Source organism: Castor canadensis, chromosome 14 (genome assembly GCF_047511655.1).
Source record: "Castor canadensis chromosome 14, mCasCan1.hap1v2, whole genome shotgun sequence".
Classification (NCBI taxonomy): Eukaryota; Metazoa; Chordata; class Mammalia; order Rodentia; family Castoridae; genus Castor; species Castor canadensis.
Genome location: NC_133399.1, coordinates 26,077,499 through 26,101,580, shown reverse-complemented (window position 1 = coordinate 26,101,580; position 24,082 = coordinate 26,077,499). Strand labels below are relative to the sequence as shown.

Sequence of the window (24,082 nt, the reverse complement as noted above, 5' to 3'; positions counted from 1 at the left end):
TTCCTAGTTCACATATTGCTATTCTGTTTCATTCGGCTTTGTCTCCAGGGGTTTCTCGCACTGGTGCTCTGCGGAGGCCTTTACCGGCTTTGGCCCCGTGGGAATTTTTTGCCACTTTGGGAACGGGTTGTTCCGAGGGGAAGTTTGTGGAGCGGTCAGTACACACGGGGTTCTGTCTTCGCCTTGACTTTGAAAACACATACTAAAGGAGTGTGTCTGTTGTCCAAGGGTGACACCTTTTTGGTCTGGAACCCCTTTGGGGTTCTTGGTCCAGATAAGAAGAGGGAAGCAGGAGATCCAACGGGATTGGACAGACACTTAAACGGGATCTGAGTTTCTTAAGTAAGGCATTTATTCGTAAGAATTAAAAGACTTTTTTTTTTTTTTTAAAGCTAGGGTCCCAGGGCTTACCCTCAAAAGAGTTAAGGGAATCCAGGTGTTGTGTTGGGGGAGGGGGAGGCTTGTTGTCCTAGCACTTGGGCAGATGAGCGAGGATTGAGAGTTTCAGGCCAGTCCTAGGCTGCACAGTGAAACCCTGTCTCAAAAAACAAAAACACAGGTCTGGGAGAGTTGATTTTTTTGTCTAACTTTAAGACAAAAGCTACAGAACAGTTTTTTGTGGGGTTTTTTTTTGTTGTTTTTTTTGTGGTACTGGGGTTTGAACTCAGGGACTTGCACTTGCTAGGCAAGTGCTGTACCACTTGAGCCACACTCCCAGCCCTTAGTACTGTGGTTTGAACTCAGGGCTTCACGCTTGCTGGGCAGGCAGTCTTGAGAAATTCCACCAGCCCTCTTTTGCATTAGGTGCTATTTCCCCTGGCTGACTTTGAACCTTGATTCTCCTGATCTCTGCCTCTTGAGTATCTAGGATTACAGGCTTGAGCCACTGGGGCCCAGCTATAACAGTTTTAAATTTATGGAATTATTGGAAACAAAGTACCAGAGTCCCCAAATATCCCACAACCAATTCCCCTGTATCTTACCCAGGACAGTCTTTACATTTTGTATTTTTGTTTTGTTGACAATCATGAAAGTGGGCTTGAAGGCTCAGCATGGTTGAGACTGTGAGTTTGATCCCTAGCACTGCAGAAAAAAAAATCATGAAAGTTTTACCAGTTATACAGGTATCCTTGACTCTGAGATAATTTATAAACAGAAATCCTCAAACTCAGCCCATTATATTCTCAAGGGTAGAAAGGAATTTCTTCCTCTTTTTGCTTAAGTAACATTGGTGTATACGTAAAAACATGGGCTCTGGAGGCAGCCACAGCGAGGTATATTAACTTCTCAGGGTTGCTATAGCAAATTACTACAAGCTGAGTAGTGTAAATCAACAGGAATGTATTCTCTGTTCATGGCCGGAAGTCAGAAACCAGGGAGTCTGCAGGGTCGTGCTCCCTTTGGAGGTTCTGAGGACAATCCTTCCTCACCTCTTCCCCTTCCTGTGGCTCCAGGTGCTGCTTGGCACATAGCAGCAAAACTCCAGGCTCTTCATGTGGCCTCCCCTTTGCCTCCATGTTCCCGGCTTTTCTTAAGACACTTGGGCATTGGCTTTAGGGCCAATGTAGGCTGATGTCATCCTGAGATCCTAATTACATCCACAAATATCCCATTTCCAGATAAGGTCACCTTCCCTGATAGGGGGGGTTTGGGGTGGGGAGTTAGGACTGAGATCTAGCTTTGGGTCACATTACATGGGCTACTCCTACATCTGCGTTTTTTTACCTGGGGGATGCTGCACCTTAGTTTCCTTGTGGGTAGGAGGGGTTGATGCCAGACTGCTATGGCCAAGCCTGTTTGCTTAATGAATGAACACCTCCTTGGCCCAGGAGCCCCTGCTGGGCTAATGATGGCCTCTCAGAGTTCTTGCTGCCTCACACCAGGGAGTGCTGGTTCTTGAGCAGTGGGGACAGAGCAGGATTGTAGAGAGGAATAGCTCTGAAGTGTGTGCCTCATGAGTGCAAAGTCCCAGGATTGGGGTGTCGCCTGCATGTACCCCCCCAGGCCCACTCCTCCCTGGGAAAGGTCTGAGACAGTCCAGCCAGTCTGGGACTTGGACTGGGGATATGGGAGCAACTGGGTAAGCCAAAGGGGGCTCCCCATATGCCTGGGGGGAAGGGGAAGCAGACTGCAGGGAGCTTGAGGCCTTCTTTTTTTTTTTGGAACTCAGGGCCTTTATCTTGAGCCACTCTGCCACCCCTTTTTTTTGTGATGGGTATTTTTTGAGATAGGGTCTTGAAAACTATTTGCCTGGCTTCAAACTTCGATCCTTCTGATCTCTGCCTCCGAGTAGCTAGGACTACAGGCCTGAGCATCCGGCCCTCGGCCAGGCCTTGTTTTAAGACTAGTTTCCTTCCCTGCTTGTCGTTTGGGGCCGAGAAAGTCTGTCACAAGAATCGGTTCTGTGAGCACCTCCTGCTTCCAGACCCCAGGATCTGAATCTATGTGGGTAGGGACAAAAAGAGGGTTTGTCAGGACACCACACTAGTCCTCCCATGCCTCACATGGGAGGTGGATCAGAGCCTTCCACAGGTGCATTGAGGACCTGGAATGCGGACTCTGACAGGTGTTTGTCAGCAAAGTGGCCTTGAACTAGCCATGTGACATCATCTTCCCCCACCCCCAAGCCTTCCCTGGCCTGTAGCAATACTTTCCTGCACACAGCCTTGGTGTCCTCCACAGCGGGAATCCTGCTGCTTGGTGCCCAGGAAACTGGGTGAAGTAGATGAGGGTGTAGAGCTGGGTGTCCAGAGTGTAGTAAGCATTCATTGGAATGCTTTTCATAGATGTTACTGACAGCGATGTCATTGGTGTGGCACATGGAAGAGCTGGCTTTTCTAGGATAGAGCCCCCCAACCAATACCGCAGGGCCACTCAGCAATGGGGGAAAGACTCTGGGCTCTGTTCCTTGACATCTGCACCTTCCAGTGGGGAAGATGAAACTGCCAGAGGCCTTGTCCTGGTCTCTTGCAGTGAGCAGCAACCCTCCCCACCCTTGCAAGCCATTTGAAGTCCCCCTGGCTTTTGTCCATGGGGTTGGCCATGTAGCAGGCAGCTACCAAAAGCAGGCCACTCTCCCTGGGCAGGGGTGGAGGTCTCCAGTGCAGGCTTCCTGGGCCTGCCTTCGGGAAGCATTAGCATGGCCTCTGGTTGCAGGCTGCCTGCCCCTGGAAGGAAAGGATGCAGTTTCCCAGGGAAGCCCAGCGTGGGCTGGCAGGTAGGAGACCAGAACCCACACTCATTTCCTCTGCCGGTGGCTGAAGATGACTATCTTTTTCTGTCTTGGTCAGCACAAGCCTGTGTGGCCAGTGCTCTGGACTCTCCCCACCTTCTTTAGCCAGGAAGAGATGCACAGCATACAGGCTCTGATGGGGGAGGGTGAAATTTCAGTTTGGGGAGGGCATGGCAGAGACTGGAAAGCCCGAAGAAAAACCCCCTTGTTGGAAGGAGGTAAAGAAAGGCTGGCTGCCACAGAAGCAGGGCAGAGGGTGACTTCTCCATGCCACCCTCCTGGGACCCCCTCCAACAGCTGGGATGTTTGTGCTGTACCCAGCCTTTAGAATGTTTTCTTGTTAAGTTGGGGTGACAGTTGAGAAGTTAGGAACACCATAAGGGCCTTCATGTGCCAATGGTGCCTATACATTGCTAGTAGCTACTGTCATTTATTGAGCACTTAATGTGTACCAGATTATGCACAGACTTACATTGGAAGACTCAAGTACTTGACCTTGGTGGTGGCCAGGGAAAGGACAGTATAAATCCAGGCCTGTGGGCCAAATGGAGCCTTCAGTCTATTTTTGTACAGTCAGAGCTAAGAGCCTTTTACAGTTTTTGAGGAGTTAAAGAAAATAAGCCAATCCACAAAGAATATTCAACCAAGACTATAATGTTCTGTAAAACCTACATAGTTCCTTGCTGGCCCTTTGCAGAGAAAGCTTGCAAACCCTGGCATGAACGAGTGGGGCTGGTGGGAGGGGACCAGTGGGAAACCTGGCCCCAGACAACAAAATACTTTGTTTTGATCATGAGGTGTCCAGTTTTGGGTTAGGCAGGATTGCTCATGCTTATAATCCCAGCTACTTGAGAGATGGAGATCGGGAGGGTTACTGTTTGAAGCCCATCCCAGCAAAAAGTAACCAGGACTCCATCTCGGTAAATAATTCAGGTATGATGGTACATACCTGCGACCCCAGATATGCCAAAGACAGGAGGATTGAGGCCCAAGGCTGGTTTAGGACAAAAACTTGAGGCTGTATCTGAAAAATAAACGAAAGCAAAAAGGGCTAGTGGTAGAGTATCTGCCTAGCAAGTGCAAGGTTCAAATCCTGGTACTGCCAAAAAAAAAAAAAAAGTCCACTTTCTGGAGTGTGTAGCCAGTTGGCCTGCAGGTCGTGGCTCTGGTTGTGTGTGGCCACTGGTGCCTAAAAAGCCCTGTGAAAGCAGAAATTCCAATCCCATTGTGCTGGTAGAAAAACAGGTTGAAGGGCTTGATCTGTAAGGTGACATGCTGGCAGGCAACAGAGCTGGCTTTGGAGTTCAGAGCTACTGGATGCTCACCTTACTGTGTGTGCATGTCAGGATTCAGATGATCTGTGTATAACACACACCCAAATTAGCAACAGTTAATTATGCTTAAGTATAGAGGCTGGCTCAGTTGATAGGACTGCTGTGGCGGTCCCCAGACCCAGGTCCTTTCAGCTAGCCCCTTCACCACTCCTCTATGATGAGGTCTTTTCTTCATGGCTCAACATGGCTGCTGAAATCTGGCCATCACATCATGATTTTCAGGCACTCTGATTAAGGAATGAATTGAAAGGGTGCAGAGGGCAAAGGCCAGGTGTCCATTAAGGAAGATTCCCAAAAACTGGCTCAGGGCACTTTTGCTTCTATCCCATTGGCTAGAATATAGTTAACATGGCCACCGCTAGCTGCAAAGGAGACTGGGAAATGTAACTTTCAGTTTAAGCAACCATGTGCTCAGCTAAATTCAGGGCTGTTTTTTCTGTGGGAGAAAGAGAGCATACCGTCAGAGTTGCCTTGGCTTCATCGTGTAGGATGTGCACTTGGCCAGGACATTTCTGGGTTATGGAGTGGTGCTCAAGTGGGTGGGGGTGGGACCAGCTTCCTGTCTTGGAGCAGAAGGTCCCCCCTGAGGAATGGAGTTAAAAAGGGAACAGGGTTGGGTCAGGATGACTTTTTTTGGGGTGGGGTGGGACTGGGGTCTCACAATCTATTTGCCCGGGCTGGCCTCAAACCATGATCCTCCGAATCTCAGCTTCCCAAGTAGGTAGGATTATAGTTGTAAGCCATGGGTGCCTAGCCAGAATCACTTTTGTTTTTGCCTTTTTTTTTAGTTTCCCCACCCCATGTCTTCCCACTCACAGTACAGACCAGACATAAGACCTGGGTTTAGGTGTATATGGGGTAAGTTAACTCCCCCCCCTTTATCTATATGAATCACTTTTTAAAAGAGAAGTCTTGCTGTTGCCCAGGCTGGTGTCAAACTGTGCTCAAGTGATCTTTTCCTCTCAGTCTCCTGAATAGCTGGAGCTGTAACTGTATAGCTGTGAGCCACCATGGCTGGCTCCTGTTTTTTAGTGTGGTGGGGGAGGGGGTGGGAACAATGTCTTGCTAGCCTGGAACTCTTTTTTTTTTTCTTTATATGTGCATACAATGTTTGGGTCATTTCTCCCTCCCTTCCCACCCCCCTCAGCCTGGAACTCCTAATCAACTGTCTCAACCTCCTTAGTGCTGGTATTACATTCAGGCACTACCACACTCAGGCACTGGCACTTTTTAAAATGTGATAAAAATGTTTTTTTCTGAAGGGTGATTGAGCAGCAAAATACAACAGAATAGGTCTATTGGAGGAGGGAGAGAGAAGCTTGAGGGAGCTTCCAGACTAGAGTGTGCACCAAGAATGTCACCTGTCACCAGGCAACTTCCCCTCAGCCTGCTTCAAAAGCTGGTCAGAGCTCAGAAATTGTCTTTTGGAGCAAAAGGCAAATTCTGCCCTGGTCTGAGGGAGGATACAACAAAGGTTTAAGGACCCCCGGGCAGGGCACCCCAGGGTTCCTCACAGTTCAAATTTAGGCAGAAAGCCAGGTGTGGTTGTGGTCACTGTAATCCTAGCACTTGAGGCTAAGGATCTATTTATTTATTTTTTGGTGGCACTGGGATTTGAACTCAGGCCTTGTGCTTGCTAGGCAGGTGCTCTACCACATGAAGCACTCCATCAGCAAGACTGAGGGTCTAGAGTAACAAGGCCAGTCTGGATGTGGCCCACCAACTAGGGTTCCCTTCCTGCTCACTAATGCATTTTCCTCTCTCTTCCACTGGTTAGTTTCTTCAAATAGAGAAGTTTTTTTTTTTTTTAAATGGTTTTTGGCAGTAATGGGGTTTAAACTCAGGGCCTTGTGCTTGTGTTCTGCCACTTGAGCTGTGCTCCCAGGCCTAAATTCAGCAGTTTTTTGTTTCATTTTGTTTTGTTTTGTTGTTGTAATCCTGAGGATTGAAACCAGGGTCTGTACCATTTGAGCCATGCCTTATCCCTTTTATTCGTATTTTGTCTTTGAGATAAAGTCTTACTTTGGGCTGGCCTTGAGAGATCCTCCAGCCTCTACCTCCAGCTGCTGGGATTACAGGCATGTTACCACCAAGCATGGTTTAGGGCAGCTTTTTTTCCCCCTTGGGTGTACTGGGGTTTAAACTCAGGCCTCCTACCTCCCACTTAATAGGCAGGTGCTCTACCACTTGAGCCATACCTCTAATCCCTAGAGTAGCTTTTTTTTTTTTTTTTTGAGATAGACTAGTTCTTTATTTCAGAAAGATACTTGTCAGTATTTACTATGAAATCAGTTGCATTATTTGTTTCCTTCTCTCAACTGGCTCAAAAAAGACCACAACAAAGGAGAGCACATCTTAAACCAGTAAGCTTCAGGATGACACCTAACAGACCTCACAGAATCTCACCTAAAAGTGGAGATTGGGTGTAGGAAGAGTCTTCAAAAGGTCAGCTTGCTGCCAGCCCTCAGACAGAGGTCTCACTGCCAGGTAGGGGGGTCAGGGTTCCCAGCCCCAAAGTAACATAAAATTTACCCAGGTTTCCATAGTTGAGGCATGACATGAATTCACCAGTGACTCTGAGGTTGCAGGCCTCAGCCACCTCCAAGCAGCTTGGATTTAGCAGGTGGGGGAGGCTCAGGAGACCCTCTATGAAAGGTGGGGTTCCTTTTGGGGAGAGCTTCCTTTGTATCTGGGATCTGCTGGAGAACCCAGGGAAGTGTGGTAAGTTTGCCAGGTCACCAAGGGATACAGCCACTTAGGAGAGAGGGCTGGATGGAGGGACTGGCCTTGCTTTTACAGTTATAGAGCTGAGACTCAGTCAGCTCAGAGCCCATTAATCCCTTGAAATTGTACATTTTTATTCTATTTTATTTATTTGGTGGGACTGGAATTTTGTATATTAGCTTTTCTTTTCTTTTTTTTTTTTTTTTGAGGTACTGGGGCTTGAACTCAGGGCCTTCACCTTGAGCCACTCCACCAGCCATATTTTTGTGAAGGATTTTTTGAGATAAGGTCTCGCAAAACTATTTGCCCTGGTTGGCTTCAAACCTCGATCTTATTGATCTCTGCCTCCTGAGTAGCTAGAATTACAGGCGTGAGCCACTGGAGCCCAGTGGGACTGGAGTGACTGGAGTTTTGAACTCGGGGCTTTTGTGCTTGCAGAGCAGATGCTCTACCACTTGAGCCACACCACTTGTCCATTTTCCTCTGGTTGTTTTGGAAATGGGCATCTGGCAAGCTGTTTGCCTGGGCTGGCCTCCCAAGTAGCTAGGATTATAGCTGCGAGCCACTGGTGCCCAGTAAGATTTTATTTTATTTTTATTCATATTTACTGGGGATGGAGCCCAGGGCCTCCAGCATGCTACGCAAGCATTCTGCCACTGACTACAGGATATTGAACACAGGTTTGCATACATAGGTCAGTGGCTGTGACCTCAGCCAAGCCTCTGAGCTTCACTTTCCATACCTGACTGTAGAAAGGGGTGACAGTGACACCTCGCTGGAGTGTTATAGAGAGGAGAGAATCATTTAAGATGCTTTGCCTTACACAACCCTGTGTTGTTGTGGTCTCCTGCCATATTTCCTGGGCAGAGTCTCCCCAGATTTCCATGAGACTCTCAGAGCAATCTGTGGCCCAAGAAAGGGTGACTGCCACTGGAGGGGCTGGCTCTGGCTGTAAGTGAGGAGGGGGAGAGGCTTTTTTATTGTTTTTGTAGTATTAGGCTTTCAGCTCAGGGTCCTGAGCTTGTTAGGAAGCATTCTAGCATTTGAACCACACTCCCAGCCCTTTTTTATTTTAGTTATTTTTTTAGGGTCTCAAGTTTCTGACAGGACTGGCCTAGGCCATGATCCTCCTATATATGCCTCCTTTGTAGCTGGGAAGCTCGGCCTGTGCCACATGCCCACCTTACTGGTTGGGATGGGATCTTGCTGACTTTTTGCTTGACCTGTGCTGACCTTGAACTTTGATTCTCCAGGGTAGCTGGGATTAGCCATATCTCTGGTAAGGAGAAACTTGGAAAGGACAGGATAGGCCAGGCATCAGAGTGAGCTGTGGCTGAGGGTGTCTGAGCAGACTGCAGCCCCTTGGAGGGTGGGGCACACCTTTCCCATTCCCGGAAGTAGGGAGTAGGCCTGAAAGTGGACTGTAGGGAAGTGGCATCTGCTCTGTGCCATTTGCTGTTTTAGGAGCTGGGGATACAGAGACGCTGGGGTAAACACTCAGTCCCATTGTTGTAGTCTGGGGACTTGGTGCCACGGATGCTAAATCAGTAATCACTTAAACTTGCTTATTCCCAAAGGTGACCAGTGCCTTGGAGCTGTTCCAAAGTGCTGGGGTGGGGGTGAGGGGTCTCTGCCCAAGGTGGAGCGGGGCTGATTCCCAGGCCTCGTGCCCAGGAGGGAAACAGGAAGCCCAGTGGACCTGGGCTCACTGCCAAGTTCTGGCTCTACTCACCATCTTCTTGACCTACTGCCTGTGCCTCAGTTTCCTCAACATAAATTGGGGACCTGGGCAGAGTCTACCTTAGAGGGTTGGCGTGTGGCAAGCTGACAGAAATGAAGTGCTTAAAATATCGTCTGGCACACAGAGAAGCCCTGCTCTAGGAGTGAACTCACTGGCCTGGCATGGCCAAGGGCAAGTGAGATTGAGGTTTTTTTTTTTTTTTGATGGGACTGGGGTTTGAACTTGGCTTTGCATTTGCAAAGCAGGTGCTCTACCACTTGAGCCACATCTCCAGTCCATTTTTCTCTGGTTGTTTTGGAGATGGGGTCCTTCAAACTATTTGCCCAGGCTGGCCTTGAACTGCTATCCTCCTGATCTCAGCCTCTCAAGTAGCTAGGATTATAGGCGTGAGCTACCAGCAGCTGGCTGAGATTGAATCTGAAGGGAAGGATGTGCCACCAGTGGTGGAGGTGGGTCTCAAGCCCAGCTTCACCCCCATCCTTTCCTAGCTGGAGATGGACAAATGCCCCAGCCACCCGAAATCTCAGCCTTTTGTTGATGGGGAGAAGTTGTGAGGGGTTAGGAGGAGGAAGGTGGTCTTGTCTAAGGTGGACACAGTGCCTGGACACACAGCTTTGCACCCATTGCTCTCCAGTCTTGGGGAGAAGAGAGGATGTGGACAAGGATCCCATCTCCCCCCTCATAGGGACATGGCCTAGGGTTACCATTAGGAGGGTGGCCCAGCTACAGAGTTGAGGACAGGAGAGCACTTTGGAATGGGCAGAGTTTGGCTCACGGGAGGGTGGCACAGGGTCTGTTGTGTCTGTTGTCAGTTCTACTGTTCTATCTTTGTCACAGCAGGCCAGGCAGCCTGCTTGATCCTCTCTGGCTGGCGTGCCCTCCCTGCTCAGTGTGGGACTGCACAACTTCTCTGGCCAGAAGCTGCTGGAGCATCTGAATAATGCAGGCTGTGCACCTTTCCCTGGGCTTGACCTTATGACCTTGGCCCAGTAACCCCAGTTGCTTTCTCTTCAGCTTGCTCCTGTAACTTGAGGGGATGGAGGTTAGTGAATGGCAGACGTGTGTCATTGGACTCTGAACCTACCATGTGACCTAGAGGAGGACTGTGTCCACCTACCACCTGTGGTGACAGATCCGAAACCTCCAGCCCATGAGACCTGGAGGGGCATAGAGGGCCTTGGGAATCTAGCCGTGGGTCCTCAGCGTCCTTTGTCCAGGCACCGAAACCTGGCATCTGTCCTTTGCTTTTTATAATGGACAACTCTGACTTGTGGGTGAAGACTCTGGAGGCCCCAACTTCCCATGCTCCTTTGCTCCCCCATGACCATTTCTGTGAAGGAGATTGAGACTTGACTTCACCTAGCCTGAAGGAGTTGTGTTTGGAGGTTCTGTGTGCCCCATCTCCCCCAGTTCTCTTTGTTAACTATTAGTCCTGTTGAAAGCAGGTGCCGGGCCTCAGGGGTTCTGTTTGATTCGTTGAACAGTTGTGAGCATTGTATGTAACCCATGTGCTGCTGCTTAAAGCCAGTCCTGGAGCTTGACTGTCCCCTCTTGGTTCAGTTGGATGGCCCCTCCTTCCCTATTCTACTTTGGCTGCCTGCCAGCTAATTGTCTCCTGCTGCCAAGCTGGCTGTTTTCTGTTTTTTTTTTTTTTTTTTTTTTTTGGTGGGGCTGGGGTTTGAACTCAGGGCCTCAGACTTTCTAGGCAGGCACTTTTTACCACTTAGTCACTCTACCAACCTTGGCTGGAGTTCTTGAAAACAGGTCCAGACGGGTTTGGGGGGCTCTGCCCCCTATACTGTTCCTTGCATAGAGCCTGACAACCCCCTTCCTTTATTCCATCTTTTTGTTTGTCTCTAAAGGGATTCGTTCCCACAGTTTCGGCAAAAGTGTCTGTCCAGGCTGTTTGGCTTTACCATTGTTGACAGGTCTTTTCTCCTGCTAATTGTGTTCTCCGGGATGGGGTTCATTTTGGCTGGGTGCTCCCCATGTCAGCAGTGGTTTTCTGTATGGAAACCTGCTTGACGAATGGGAGGTGAGGCTCAGTACCCTGGCTGATCAGGGCTCTAATGAGAAGGGGATGCAAGTCATGTGAGTAAGGCAGATTGGCGCCTCTCATAGACCCAGGAGAGGCATCTAAAGATTTCCACATTCTTCCAGCTGGAGGAGAAGGTGAAGGGTCCTTCTAACCCACACTGGAGCTTCCAGATTTCTGTAGTGTGCCCTCCAGTGATTCCCCTCTCAGACTCTGTAAGAACTCTTGGGCAGAGTGTGACAGGGTGCCTGGCTCCTGCTCCCTTTCCCTAATACCTGGGCCCCTGCTTGCCGATGCTCCTAGGCCTACCAAGGCTAATATTTAGCAAGCGTGACCAGTGAGCCAGGTAGACCCTGTTACAAGTGCTTTACGTGGATTGACTCCTGTCCCCATCGGAGCATTCTCAGAGGTTGGTGGGTCCCTACAGGGAGCCCCTCATTTTCATAAATGAGGTAACTGGGGCATTGAAAGGTTGGTGGCAGAAAAAGGATGTGAACCCAGGGCCTCACTCAGCCACCATCTCCTGCAGCCCCGTACCTTGTTTCTCCCAGCAGCCTTCCTCCTCAGGTCAGAGAAATGTAAGTCAATCATTACAGCGCCTGATAGGGAGGAGGTTGTTCTGAGTCTTGCTCCCCTTCCCTGCTCCTTGTCCTGTGCCACTGTGTTGGTCACAGCAGAGTCTTCCAGGACTCTCATGCCAGGCTGTTGTCTGTCTTGTGTCATTGTGATTCCATTGCTGTGTCAGGCAGCAGCAGACCCTCATGGCCTGTGCCACATCTGGAGTCACAACTGGAGAGGCAGCCTATGGCTCCAGGGCAGGAGGCAACCCTCCTAACTCAAACATCCTGTTCTCCATCTGAGGTGGGGCCAGAGGAGGCCTGGCCATATAGTGCCAGGCTCGCGGTCAGAACCTTTCTTCCAAGATGGGCCTCACATGGGACTCCAAGTGGGCCTCAGTCCACAGTTTCCCCTTGTCTCTTGGCAGCTGAAGCTTCCTCTGCCCATCCTCCTGCCTCTTCACCTTGGTTCACCCCCCTGGGCAGCCTGAGTTCCAGTACTCCAAGGGAGGCTCCTTCTGCTGCTCGCTGGTGCTCTTCATCCCACCCCTGCTTCCAGGCCTCTGAAAGGGAAGCACCCTGTCTGCTAAGGACATCACAGAGTACCACTGCCCATGCTCTGCTGTGTATTGCAGTTGATGGAGACCCTTGCCTACCCCCTTACTCTCTAGGAGGCAGCCTGGATGGCCTCCCTGTTGCGGGGAGCCCCAAGGGTTTGTGGTCCCTCTTCTGAGCATGAATAAATACCACTAAGCCAAAGTCCCAGATGGAGTCTTTGGTCTCTGGAGGCTGGGATGTGGTTTGCCTGTCCTTGGAGCAGCTTCTGGTTCCCCAGCCCAACTTGCTCTTGAAAATGGTGCTAAGGGCGACCTTGAGGGTGGTTGGAGCCTTAACTGGGGCTCTGCAGAATAAATGCCTAAGAGTGCTGCCTTGTGTTCATAAATCACAGCTTCAAAGTCTTCACTGGAGAAGAAAGGCCCCGCCAGCCTGCAGCACAAGGGACTGGTGCAAGCATTTCACTGCCTTGCCTGCCTTGCCCCCCTTTCTCCAATTATCCACTAAGCACCATGTCCCGGCTGCAGAACCCCAGGGCACATCTGCTGTCCCTTTTGTAGCCACAAAGCCAGGCCTGGCAGCAGGTAATTAGCATGGATGGGGAGACATTTGCATGTAATTGCCCCAAGTGTTCTTTTCAGAAAAGCTGAGCCCTTTGTCTTGTCCTTCTGTTCTTGGTGTTGCCCTTCCACACACCCCACAATTAGACTCTCCTTTAGGCCTCCAGACCAGCCTTCAGCCCTCCTGTGAACCAGCCAGCCCTTCAAGGGGAGTGCCTCACTGAGCACCCCCAGCCTCTTATGTCCCGACTTACTGTGGGATGAGGTTTGGAAATCCTCGGTGCAGGGGCCTTTCTCCAGCCCATGGTCACCCTAGAGGTGGCCTGGCCTTTCTCCAGGTGCCACTTGCAGCCCCTTCCTGACACCAGACCCACAGTGGGCCATGGAGGCCTGACTTTCTGAAAATGCCAATAGGGAACCTGAGAGGAAGACATCAGTGTTACCAGGTAGCCACTTCTTGTCCTTATCTGTCACTTGCTGATTTCAGGATTGCTTTTGGACTCCTGGAAACCCATATTCTTGAGGGCTCTCCTAAAGTAGACTTAACGTTTTGACTTTGTCAGTTGCCCATGATTTGCCAATTGTGAACCCCAATTTAGGCCTTTGGGGCTGTCAGAGGTGGCTGTTTGTTACTAGAAAATATTGTGAACCTATTAAAGGCTAATATGCCAAACACCCTGCAGTTCCCACCCTCAGTTTAAGAAATAAAATGTGGCAGAGAGAACCAAGGGCTTTCGCTCTCTGTCAAACCTGCCTCCTGGGGTAACCTTACCCTTTTGTAACCCTACACCAACACTAGTGTCAACCTGAAAACCTAGGCTGTTACCTTTGAAGTAGAAAATGAAGAACAAGGGACTGAGGTGCAACTCAGTGGTAGAACACTTGCCTAGCAGGGTTTCTTCCTCAGCACCACAAACAAACAAACAAACAAAATTAAGAGATGCCAAGCCGTGTGTGAAACCAGTTTCTGTCTGCCATATGGCAGGTGGCAGTTCTCTGGCTGTGAGGGTGGGTGGACCCTGAGGGACTCCCAGGTGGGCTAGGTCTGGGGGTAGCCACCTGGGAGACAGGGCCAGAGGCCTGGACTAGGTCCACCATAGCCTTATGTCCACAATTCTCTCCAAGACTCCCTCTCTTTCTGCCTTGGCACAGTGGGGGCTGAGACTGGTGTGTTTAGTGCCAACATCACCCTGCTGTGTGCCGTGGGCACAGGGTGTGCCCATTCTCATGGCAACACGCTGGGCAATGGGTTTTGTTTTCTAGATGATAAAGCTGAGGCTTAGGGAGGCAAGGAACTTGGGTCTGACTCAAGCCTGGGTCTCACTGGCCCCAATGCTAGGTTTGGTGTTTGTACCTGGCCTTTGGCCTTTCTGGCAGGGGAGGAGGACTTTCCCAGGTGACAGCTGCTGGGAATACAGGCTGGAGCCAGGCTGCCCTGGGGCAACCTGACCTGGCCCAGCCCTCTGCCCCACCTCCATCCCTCTAGGGACAGCAGGGTAGGTGCAGGCTTGCTCTGGGAGGCACTGGCAACCCTTTCTCCTCCAGCTGGGTCACAGCAGAGGCCAGAGGCTCTGCCCACCACCTTCCCCACCGACAGGGTTCACAATCAGGCCCATCCACCTTGGGAGGTGGCAAGTCCTCCATGTCAAATGTGGCAGTTGGTGTGTCTGCTTATCTTCCACGTACAGGGTAGAAATTGAGCCCACTGAGGAGGGTGTGACATGAAAAGCCGTCTGCTCTTCCCTTCCCACTGCCACGACCTTCCCTTGGGTTTTGCAGGCACATGCAGGCACACATGCATAAATCTCTCTGTGCTTGAGTTGTGCAGCTTTAAACAATGAGTGTGAGGGGGTGGCGGGCTGAAAAGTGTGCCCTTCCCAGAAGCCGCCCATAAAGTTCTTTGACTGTGCTTCTAGACCAGCTCCTCCTCCCTTTCGCTGCCTGCTCTCATTTGTATCTCAGTGGTGCATATGACTTGGTCATTTTAATGCAGCAGGGTCTGTAGATCAGCATCTGTTTCTTTAAATTGGCGGCATGATCCCTTCCTCCATCTGTTCGTTCATTCATTCATTCATTCATTCAACGGGTATTTAAATTCCCACCACTTTGGCTATATTTGAATTGTATCTAAGGTTTATTTCATAAACATTTTCAGGTTGAGCCTTACAGGATAAGCCCACAAGAGGATTTTGGGATTACTTGCCCTTGGAAGTGTTGTTCATACTTGGTGCTATAGTGTGCCAGGGACACTGCCCCATCAGCCTGAGCTAAGGGGTTCCCAGCTCTTGAATGCCTGAGGGGAGGGGCTCAGATTCACGCAGAGGAGCCAGGCCAGCCTGGCTGACCTCATGGTCTTCAAATACCCCAGGGCAGGCAGAGTGTAGCAGCAGCTGCTCTGGGCAGCACCAGAGGGTCTGGCTTAGGTTACAGGGAGAGACAGAGGCCAGCAGAGCTAGGGTTCCTGGGCTGGGATTCTTCTTGGAGACAGCATTGATCTGTCCCTGGTGACAGTGAAAATGAACATTTATGTTTATTAAGCACTTACTGCAATTACTACTACCTCTGTCATCAGATTCCTCATCTTATGTCCATTTTCCAGCTGGGACTCTTGAGGTTGGGTGTAGGCCAGTGCGGAGGCAGGATCAGAATCCACTGGGTCTGACCTAGTGTGGCTCTGGGATGGCAGATTGTGCACTGGCTGGCTGTCAGGCTCTCCATGTGGGTTAGGTCATCCCAGCCCTCGGGTTGTCAGTATCACAGTGAGCAGATGAGGACACTGAGGCCCAAGGTGAAGCTCATCCTTTTAACCCCTACCTTCTTGGTCTTCTCTGCTACATGACCCCTGGGGGTGATCTCTTCTGTCTCCTGGCCACAGGGATGCCAAGCCACTCAGGACAGAGAGGACTCTTGGGAAGCTTTTGGTACCCACTGGTTTGGAAACAGTCATCATAGGCAGGGATGGGGGGGGGTACCTGGCTCCAGTGTGTGTCTTCCTGAGTCTGTCTGTAATGTGAATCACACCCTCCTCTGTCATCAGTCCCTGTCTTCCTTCCCTCCAGGCTTACTACCAGCACCTGCCCACCTGTTTCCCCGACAGTGTGTGGGGAGCTGCCTGTCTCCCACCACTGAGCTGGCTTTCAGCAAGAGAAGCAGGCCCACCCTGTGTTTTGTTCTGTTCTGCTCTGCTCTGCACTGAGCCCCTGGCCCTGGGATTGGCATGGAGCTGGCTGCGGCTGAGTAGCCACCTGAATTTCTCTCACCTGCAGCTGGCGGGTGGGATTCTCACTCTCCTTTCACCCAGCTCTTCTCTTTCACTGTGAGTGTTTCCTCTGGAAGGTGACCAGCCGGCTTTTATTTGACAGTAGGAGATGATCTAATAGAAGACCTAACATTTAGAGGAATGTTCCTACATCCCCTGCCTTACCATGTCTGCTGAGATAGATAGATAGCTTTAATTATTCCTCCATTTGGTGGAAGTGAGAGTTTTCTGCTGGAAAGGCAAGGACTTAAGATGTAACCTTGTCCCCTTAAGCTGGTGGCTGCCTTCAGTCTTGCCCTCTACCTCCTTGTTGTGGTTGCATGCGGATGTAAGTTTCTACAGGAGTAAAGAGCTTAACTGCAGGGTTAAGCTCCCCAGCTGCCTGTTCCCTCTGACTCAGGCCTGCCCAGCCTGAGGCACCGTACCCCGTGTTTGTCCATTGCTTTCTAGAAGCAAGAGGAAGGGAAGAAGGACAGCAACAGCAGAGAGCATGACTGTGAGCTGCCCAGTCACTTCCAGGAGGTGGAGTAACTTCTCCAGCTAAGGCCACACTCGAGGGTTCAGGCAGGGGCAGACTGGCATTTGGACCTAGGCTCCTGAACTCCCATACCGTGCAGCCTGTTCTGCCCGGGGTAATTCCTCAAGTGCCCCCACATGTTAGATACTTATCGTAGAGTGTGCCCTATTGGGTGGTTACAAATCAAGCAAGGCAGGCATTGTACCAGGAGCTTCTCTAGGAAATACTGGAGGACCTGCATGGATGAGGGGGATGACAAGGAGCCAGAGGAAGGAGGAGGGTGTTCAATCCAGAATCACATGGGCCAAAGAAGACTTCTGCCTGTGGTACAGGGATGTGGGAATAGCGAAGGTCAGCATAGTTTGACATAAGCTGCTATCTGGGGGTAACTATGGAAAGCTGTGTTTATGTTGCAGTTTGTTTTTGAGAAAGGGTTTCACTATGTTGGCTAGGCTGGTCTCAAACTCATGGGTTCAAGTGATCTTCTGCCTCAGCCTCCCAAGTAGCTGGGATTATATAGACACACACCACTGTGCCCATTGGGAAGAGTGGTAAGCAGAGGAGAGAGCCTAGCAGATGGGCTGTGAGTATGAGACACTGTGAGAAATGTTGGGTGCACTGAGAGATGACTGGGGCTTGGCATGGTCCCCTGGGAGCATCTGGTTAGAGTCCCCAGAGACAAGGTCTCCCTGTTCCTTTGAATTCATCTGGGGCTAGGGCAGGCCCAGAGTGACTGCAGATAGGGCTGCCAGGGCTCCTGCCATCCACACCTGCTGTGGGTTTTCTCTAAACCTAGTACCAACGAACCCCCTGTGCCTCAGGTCCTGCTGCTCTGGATTCCACAGGGCTACCAGCAAGGAAAGAATGTGTGAGGGCTAATTCCATAGCAGGTGGGGAGCAGCAGCTCACTTTCCTGACCTAAAGAACCCACCTCATCTCCTGCCCCTATAGGAGCAGGACACCTGCCTGTCCTGGCAGCTATAGCCCCTCCACTTCCTGCATATCTTAGGTCCTGGGTCCTCCCAGTGCTTCCCATGTATGTGGGAACGTCTACATTCTGGAGCCACTGGTTTGCCTAGCTGACTCTCCTTAGCAGCTCTGCTCATCAGCCTGCCCTGCCCTGGCCTGCAAGGAAGCCTGACGGCAGACTCCCCACCAGCCAGCCCTCTGCAGGCTCCCTCATTTCCCCTGAGGGTTTGTTTCCTGTCTTCTGCCCAGGCTGGGTCAGTTGCGCCTCTAGGCTCTGATAGTGCCCATGAGCCCCTCACCTAAACATCCTTGTCTCTCTGCCACCTGCCCATTCTGGATGGGGAACCTATGTTCCCATTACCCAGTGTCCAATGAGCAACTGAAGTAGGAGGAAAGGGGCCTAGCACCCAGCCTGTGCACCTATACTTCCAGACACAGCAGCCCTGTAGGCCACACCTGGCCCCCGGCCTGGATTTGTAAACACAGTTTTACTGGTAGACAGCCTTGCATACTGGTTTGTTTATCGTCTACCACAAAGCAAAATCAAGTCATTGTAGCAGAGACCATCCTTCCTACAAGACCAAAAATATTTTTTGCAGGGTTTTTTCTTCCCCTTTGTTTTGGTAATACTAGGGACGGAGCCCAGGGCTTTGTATATGCTAGGCAAGTGCTCTACCACTGAGCTACATTCCCTGCAAAGGTGAAAATATTTGCTGTCTGGTCCTATTCAAAGAAGGCTGAAACCCTGCTGCAGGATGCACAGAAGAAATGCAAGGACACACTAGTTAGGAGCAGTGACCCTGGAGCCAGTTGCCTCAGCCTCTCTCTCACTATATGACCTTAATCTCTCTGAGCAATGGGTGAAGGAGGAGGAAATGAAGGCACATGTAAAGTTCTAGAACAGAGCTTGGCCTCTACAAAGTACTGTCACTTATTCATGTGTGACATCCAGCCTCAGCAAGATGTGAACAGGCTCAAAGGCCTTGCTCATGGCAGCAATTGGGCATTTGTGACCCAGATAGATGGGGAGCCTGCTACCTGGGGAGCAAGACAGGCTGTCTTGAGGGTGTGGTAGTTTTCGTACCCATTGAGGATCCACTTGAGTGCGGCTCACCCTGTGGAGCCATTCCAGCCCTTGCTCTTTGGCCCCAGAGCTTGAGCAGGACGGACCGTAGGAGTGTGGCAGGTAGGCAGTCTGCTCCTGCATCCTTTATGCTTCTCAGTCTGCTTGGCTTCCTTTTGTTCCCTGCTTGAGATCCTGTCTAGAATGGTGGTGATAGAGGGTGGGGAGGGTGGGGGAGGGCCCTCCCTGGAAAAGAAAAGCCACAGGAGAAAGGAGTCACAGCTTAGTCCCGACCTCCATTGACTGCACAGCACAGCCTCCTGCCCAAGAACCCTCTTTATAGTTTCCCCTTCTGTTGTCCTGTTGTATCCTCTCCTGTCCCCTTCCCAACCTCTCTGAGCCCTGTGCACACAGCCCCCCATACACTGGTCCACTGGCAACCATGGAGAGTTCTGGATTGGTTTTTGGTGGCCATACACAGGCATGTCTTAGTCTTTGGGCCCTTAAGATCCTGCTCCTCCTGTGGATCCCTCACTGGTGACTGAATAGAGAACATGAGGGCCAGTTGCCAGCTTGGAGTCTACCAAGGGTTTCCTGGCCTGCAGGGCCAAGGCCCTGGTAGCCCCTTAGGTCCACCACCGGTTCCATGCCCCACAGAGGAACAGCCACCTCCCAGGATACTCTTACCCTGGAGGCAACCAGGGTGGCTTCACCTGACTACAGGTGCTTCTGGACCAGTGCCTGAGCCTGCACAGGTGTGCAGTTGTCCCCAGGGCCCATGTTGGTGAGGAGAAGGTGGGCAGCATGTGTAAAAGCCTGGAGCCTTGGCATTTGGGGTTAAAGAATGGAGTATGGCAGCGAGGAAAGGGCTGTGGGGGTAAGAGTCTGGGTAAGTGGAGGGGTTTGGATCACACACCTAATGGCTGGTGTGAGAGCTCAATGTTTCCCAAAGGAAAGCTTTTGTTGTCGTTTGCTTTGGTGATTTTTGTGGTGCTGGGGGCGGGCCCTGGGCCACGAACATGTCAGGCAAGCACTGTTCCACTGAGCCACACTCCAGTCCCCACAGGAAGAATTTGAAAAAGCAGGGAGGAACATGGTGCAGTTTGTTGGTTGGTTTTTGTGGGGTTGTCACATACTCCCTGGTGTCTTCTATGTGCCAGGGACTAGCTTGGAATCTATCTGTGACTGTCATCAAATTCTGGCTTCACCAGCTATGGCTGCTGCCCCTGTGGGGAAGCAAAAGTCCTCACCCTCAGCCCAGGCTTCCCTGACCGGGGCCCAGCCCCTACTGTTGGCTGCAGCCTAGTGTCTCTCAGCCACAGGTGCTGTGGTCGCCTGGCTGGCGCCAGGTTGCAAAGGGATGCCTGGAGCAACTGTCTAGGTTGCCAGGCTGCCTGCCTTGTAAACAGGCCCTCCCTGGGTCTGCTTGCTGTTGTCCAGGCATGGCCAGCAGAGGCAGATCACCTTTATCTCCTGCCCCAGGAGGGCGTGGGCACAGGCATTATGCCAGGGTCCCTTCCTGGGACTTACTTAGAGCTAGATCTCTAAACCCCTTGTCTGGGGTTCCCTATGGTTGCCGTGGGTCCATGAGTTTAAGCTGGTGGCCAACCAGTACCCTCCCACTCTTCCCTCCTGCCAGAGGTCCAGAGCTTCCTCCTACCCTGTTCCAGGAGAGCAGCACTGGTCTCCTGGGTCTGGAGGGAGTCTGGCAGGGCTTCTGGTGTAGAGAGCCTGGCTCACTCCAAGGACTGGTCCTTCTCAAGTCTCACTGCACCACAGTGGAGCCCAATGAAGACACTTAGGCCCTGTGGTCAGACTCATGATTGGGAATGGTTTTCGTTTTTCTATTGACATGAAATTCCCATAACCTGAGGCTTGATTTCAGGGCTTCAAACATTTGCTAGGCAGGTGCTCTATCACTTGATCTACTCCGTACCATAACCTTTTAAAATGTAAAATTTGGTGGCATTTATCATCTTCAGTGTTGTGTAACTGTGACCTTTATCTAGCTCCAAAACACTGTCATCACCCCAAAAGGAAAGCATATACCACTAAGCACTCACTTCCCATTCCTGCCTTCTCTCTCACCTTCTCCAGAAAGCAAGTGTGCTTTCTGACATGGATTTACCTCTTGTGAATGTTGCATGTGAGTGGAGGCTTCTGACATTCATCCAGGTTGCATCACAGGTATCAAGACTTTATTCCTTCCCATGGTTGACCAGTGGTCTGTTTCATGTATGCCATATTTGTTTAGCTATTCATCAGTTGATGTGCATCTGGGGCCTTGGTAATTGTGAATAATATGGTTGTGCTTTTTTTTTTTTTTTTTTTGAGATGGTGTCTTGCTGTGTTGCCCAGGCTGGTCTCAAACTTCTGGGCTTCAGCCTTCTTCCCACCTCAGCCTGAGAATTTGACAGTGTAGACACATGCCATCATGCTGGCTCTCTGCTGTGAATATTTGCACACAAGTCTGTCTTTGAATACCTGCTTACAGTTCCTTTGGGGACATACCTAGAGTGGAGTTGCTCTGTTAAATGATAATCCTATTTTGTATTTTTTTTGTTTTGTTTCATTTTGTTTTGTTTGGTGGGACTGAGGTTTGAACTCAGGGATTTATGCTTGCAAACCAGGTGCTCTACCGCTTGAGCCACACCTCCAGTCCATTTTGCTCTAGTTATTTTGCAGATGGGGTCTCTTGAACTATTTGCTCATCTGGCCTAGAACTATGATCCTCCTGATCTCAAGTGGCTGGGATTACAAGCGTGAGCCACCTGCACCAGCTCTATGTTGAACTTTTTGAAGAACGGCCATGGTGTTTTCTACAGTGGTTGCATTACAGTCCCACTAGTGCAGTGTATGGTCTGATTTCTCCACATCTTCGCCAACTACTTGTTATCTCTCTTCTCCTGTTTTCCCACTTTTTTTTTTTTGGTTTTAAATTATGGTCTGCCTAGTGGGTATGAAATGGTATATTGTAGTGGATTTGATTTGAATTTCCCCAATGACAGGATATTGAGCATTCTGGGATTTATTTTTTGTACTGGGGATTGAACTCAGGGCCTTGTGCATGTGGTTCTTCTAATCATATGTAGTTCTATCATGTGAGCCACACCCCAGTCCTTTTGCTTTCAGTTTGGTTTTCAGATACGGTCTCAAGATTTTGCCTAGATTGGTCTCAGACCTCCATCCTTCTACATCCACTCTGGAGTAGCTGGAATTATGGCTGTGATCTACCATGCTCAGCTTGTTTTTGAGATTGGGTTTTGCAAACTTTTGTCCTGGCTGGGTTTGAGCATCTTTTCATGTTCTTTTTGGCCACTTGTGTATCTTCTTTGGAGAGTAGTCTCATTTTGAATTGGGTTGCTTATCTTTTTATTGAGTTAAAAGAGTTATGTATGTTCTCTGGATACTGGGTCCTTATACATAATGTGTAAATTCTCATTCTCATTCTGTAGGTTGTTCTTTTGCTCTTTGAAGGCTGTGCTCCACCTGTGTGACCCAGAAGGGTTTGAATGAGTGCCCTTCCACCTTAGCTGGACTAGGTCATCTAGGACGTTCTCCTGTCGACCCTTCCTCCTCCTCTCCTACTGGACACTTAGCTTCCTGAGTACTCAACCTCTGTCCCTGATCCTTGATCATCCCCTACCAAGTCTTCAGAGTGGGCTGGGTAGGCAGGGCCCAGCAGCACTTCCAGAGTGATTCTGTGGCTCCCCAAAAGAATGTGGGGGTGTCATGGAGCAGAGGGAAAGATTGTGGGGACACAGGCTCAAACAAAAGCATCCACCAGGTGCCACCACTCATGCCTGATTTCTTCCTTTGTCTTGCAGATGAAGATGTGTGTGTGTTCAAGTGCTCCGTGTCCCGAGAGACAGAGTGCAGCCGTGTGGGCAGGCAGTCCTTCATTGTCACCCTGGGCTGCAACAGTGTCCTCATTCAGTTTGCCACACCCAACGGTATGTGTCAGGTGTGGTGGGCAGGTGGGGTCCCAGAGCCCTGCAAGTGTCAAGAATCACAGCCCTGGCTGGATGCAATGGTGCGCGCCCCTAGGCGCAGCTTCTGGGGAGGCTGAGAGAGGAGGATTGCTGAGTTCAAGACCAGCCTGGGCTGCATAGCCAGACCCTGTCTCAAAAAGAAAAAAAAAAGTCATAGCTCCAGCCCAGGGACTCAGGAGGCTGAGATGGTCATCACTTGAGCCCAGGAGTTTGAGGCTAGCAACATAACAAGACCCCATCTCAAAAAATAAAAAAGAAAGAAAAGAAGAAAAAAATGATAGTCCCATGTGGAAACATGTTCTCAGAAAGACCTTTTTGCTGATCAGAGCAAATGTTCTGCTGTGATCTGCTTGCACTGGTTCTTTTATGTCCATTCCCCCAAGAGGCCTGTCCTGACTGCCTTCCTGATGGTAGCCAGCCCAGAGCACACTGTGGCTGGATTGAAGGGGAGGAAGTGAGACAAGATTCTAGAGGCAGGCAGGGGCTTTGTTCTGGCTACTGAGAGAAACCACTGGAAGTCTGTAAGCCAACCTTTCTGGGGTTTGAGAAAACACACAAGATCCCTGAAGAGGGCTTCTAGGGCCTGGTGAGCGCATGATTGGGAGTGCTGGTGGCCAGGCCTGAGACCCTGTGAAGATCCTGGGACAGATCCTGATGAATGAGAGCAGAAGTGAACCTGGTGATTGGGACAGGAGCTGAGGCTGCCTGCCTGCTTCCCCTGGGGCACCTCACTGTTTCAGCCTAAAGATGATCCTGTGGGCCACTTGGTCTCCTGCACAGCAGCAGTGGGGGGAAGGTGATGCAAAAGACCAGGGTGGGGAGTCACATCCCTGTCAGAGGTGCCCTGCATCTATTTCTTTCTTTCCTTTTTTTTTTTTTTTTTTTTTTGAGAGAGGGTCTTACTTACGTAGTCCAGTTTGGCCTGGAATTCCTTATCTTCCTACCTCAGGCTCCTCAGTGCTGAGATTACAAATGTATACAACCCACACCTGAATTTTTTTTTTTTTTTTTTCTTTTTGTGGTACTGGGGTTTGAATCAGGGTCTGAGGTTGCTAGCACTTAAATAGAGGCTCACATTTATGCTTAGGTCAGGCGTGGACCTTGATCCTCTTATTTACACTTTTCTGGTAGCTGGGATGACAGGTGTGTGCCACCATGCCCAGCTTTTATATTGGTTGAGATGGGTGACTCAGAACTGTTTGCCTAGACACCTCAAACTGTGATCCTCTGCCTCCCAGTTAGCTAGGATTACAGGTGTGCAGTAAGTCCCCCCTTTCATAAAGTTTTTTAAAAATGTATTTTTTGTTTTTCATTGGCAAAGTAGTTGTACATATTCATGGGAGGAGGTAAACTTTACCAAAAGTATGTATGTAGAGGGAAAAAAACAGGATTTACAAGTCTACAAGTTTCAGGCATCTGAGGCACATCTTAGAATGTGTTCTGCAGGGAACTACTGTAATCTATTGCCTTTTTTTTTTTTTTTTTTTTTTTTTTTTTTGTGGTACTGGGGTTTGAACTCCACCAGCCCTTTTTTTGTGATGGGT

General features: G+C 50.2%; 2 protein-coding genes and 1 pseudogene across 3 annotated transcripts in view; 2 read left to right on the top strand and 1 right to left on the bottom strand.

Annotated features, from left to right (window-relative positions):
- The window catches only part of C14H19orf38 (chromosome 14 C19orf38 homolog), a 41,528-nt gene extending 19,034 nt beyond the window's left edge, over positions 1-22,494 (top strand). The window contains exon 9 of the mRNA XM_020167708.2: positions 22,374-22,494. The gene's annotated coding sequence lies outside the window, so the exon portion shown is untranslated. The remainder of the gene's footprint in view (positions 1-22,373) is intronic.
- The window catches only part of Carm1 (coactivator associated arginine methyltransferase 1), a 42,376-nt gene that overhangs the window by 1,075 nt on the left and 17,219 nt on the right, over positions 1-24,082 (top strand). For both annotated transcript variants that reach the window (XM_020167697.2, XM_020167696.2), the window contains exon 2: positions 22,374-22,499. In XM_020167697.2, the coding sequence (XP_020023286.1) occupies positions 22,374-22,499 (126 nt within the window). The remainder of the gene's footprint in view (positions 1-22,373; positions 22,500-24,082) is intronic.
- Positions 5,365-5,477, bottom strand: LOC141417125 (small nucleolar RNA SNORA51; annotated as a pseudogene).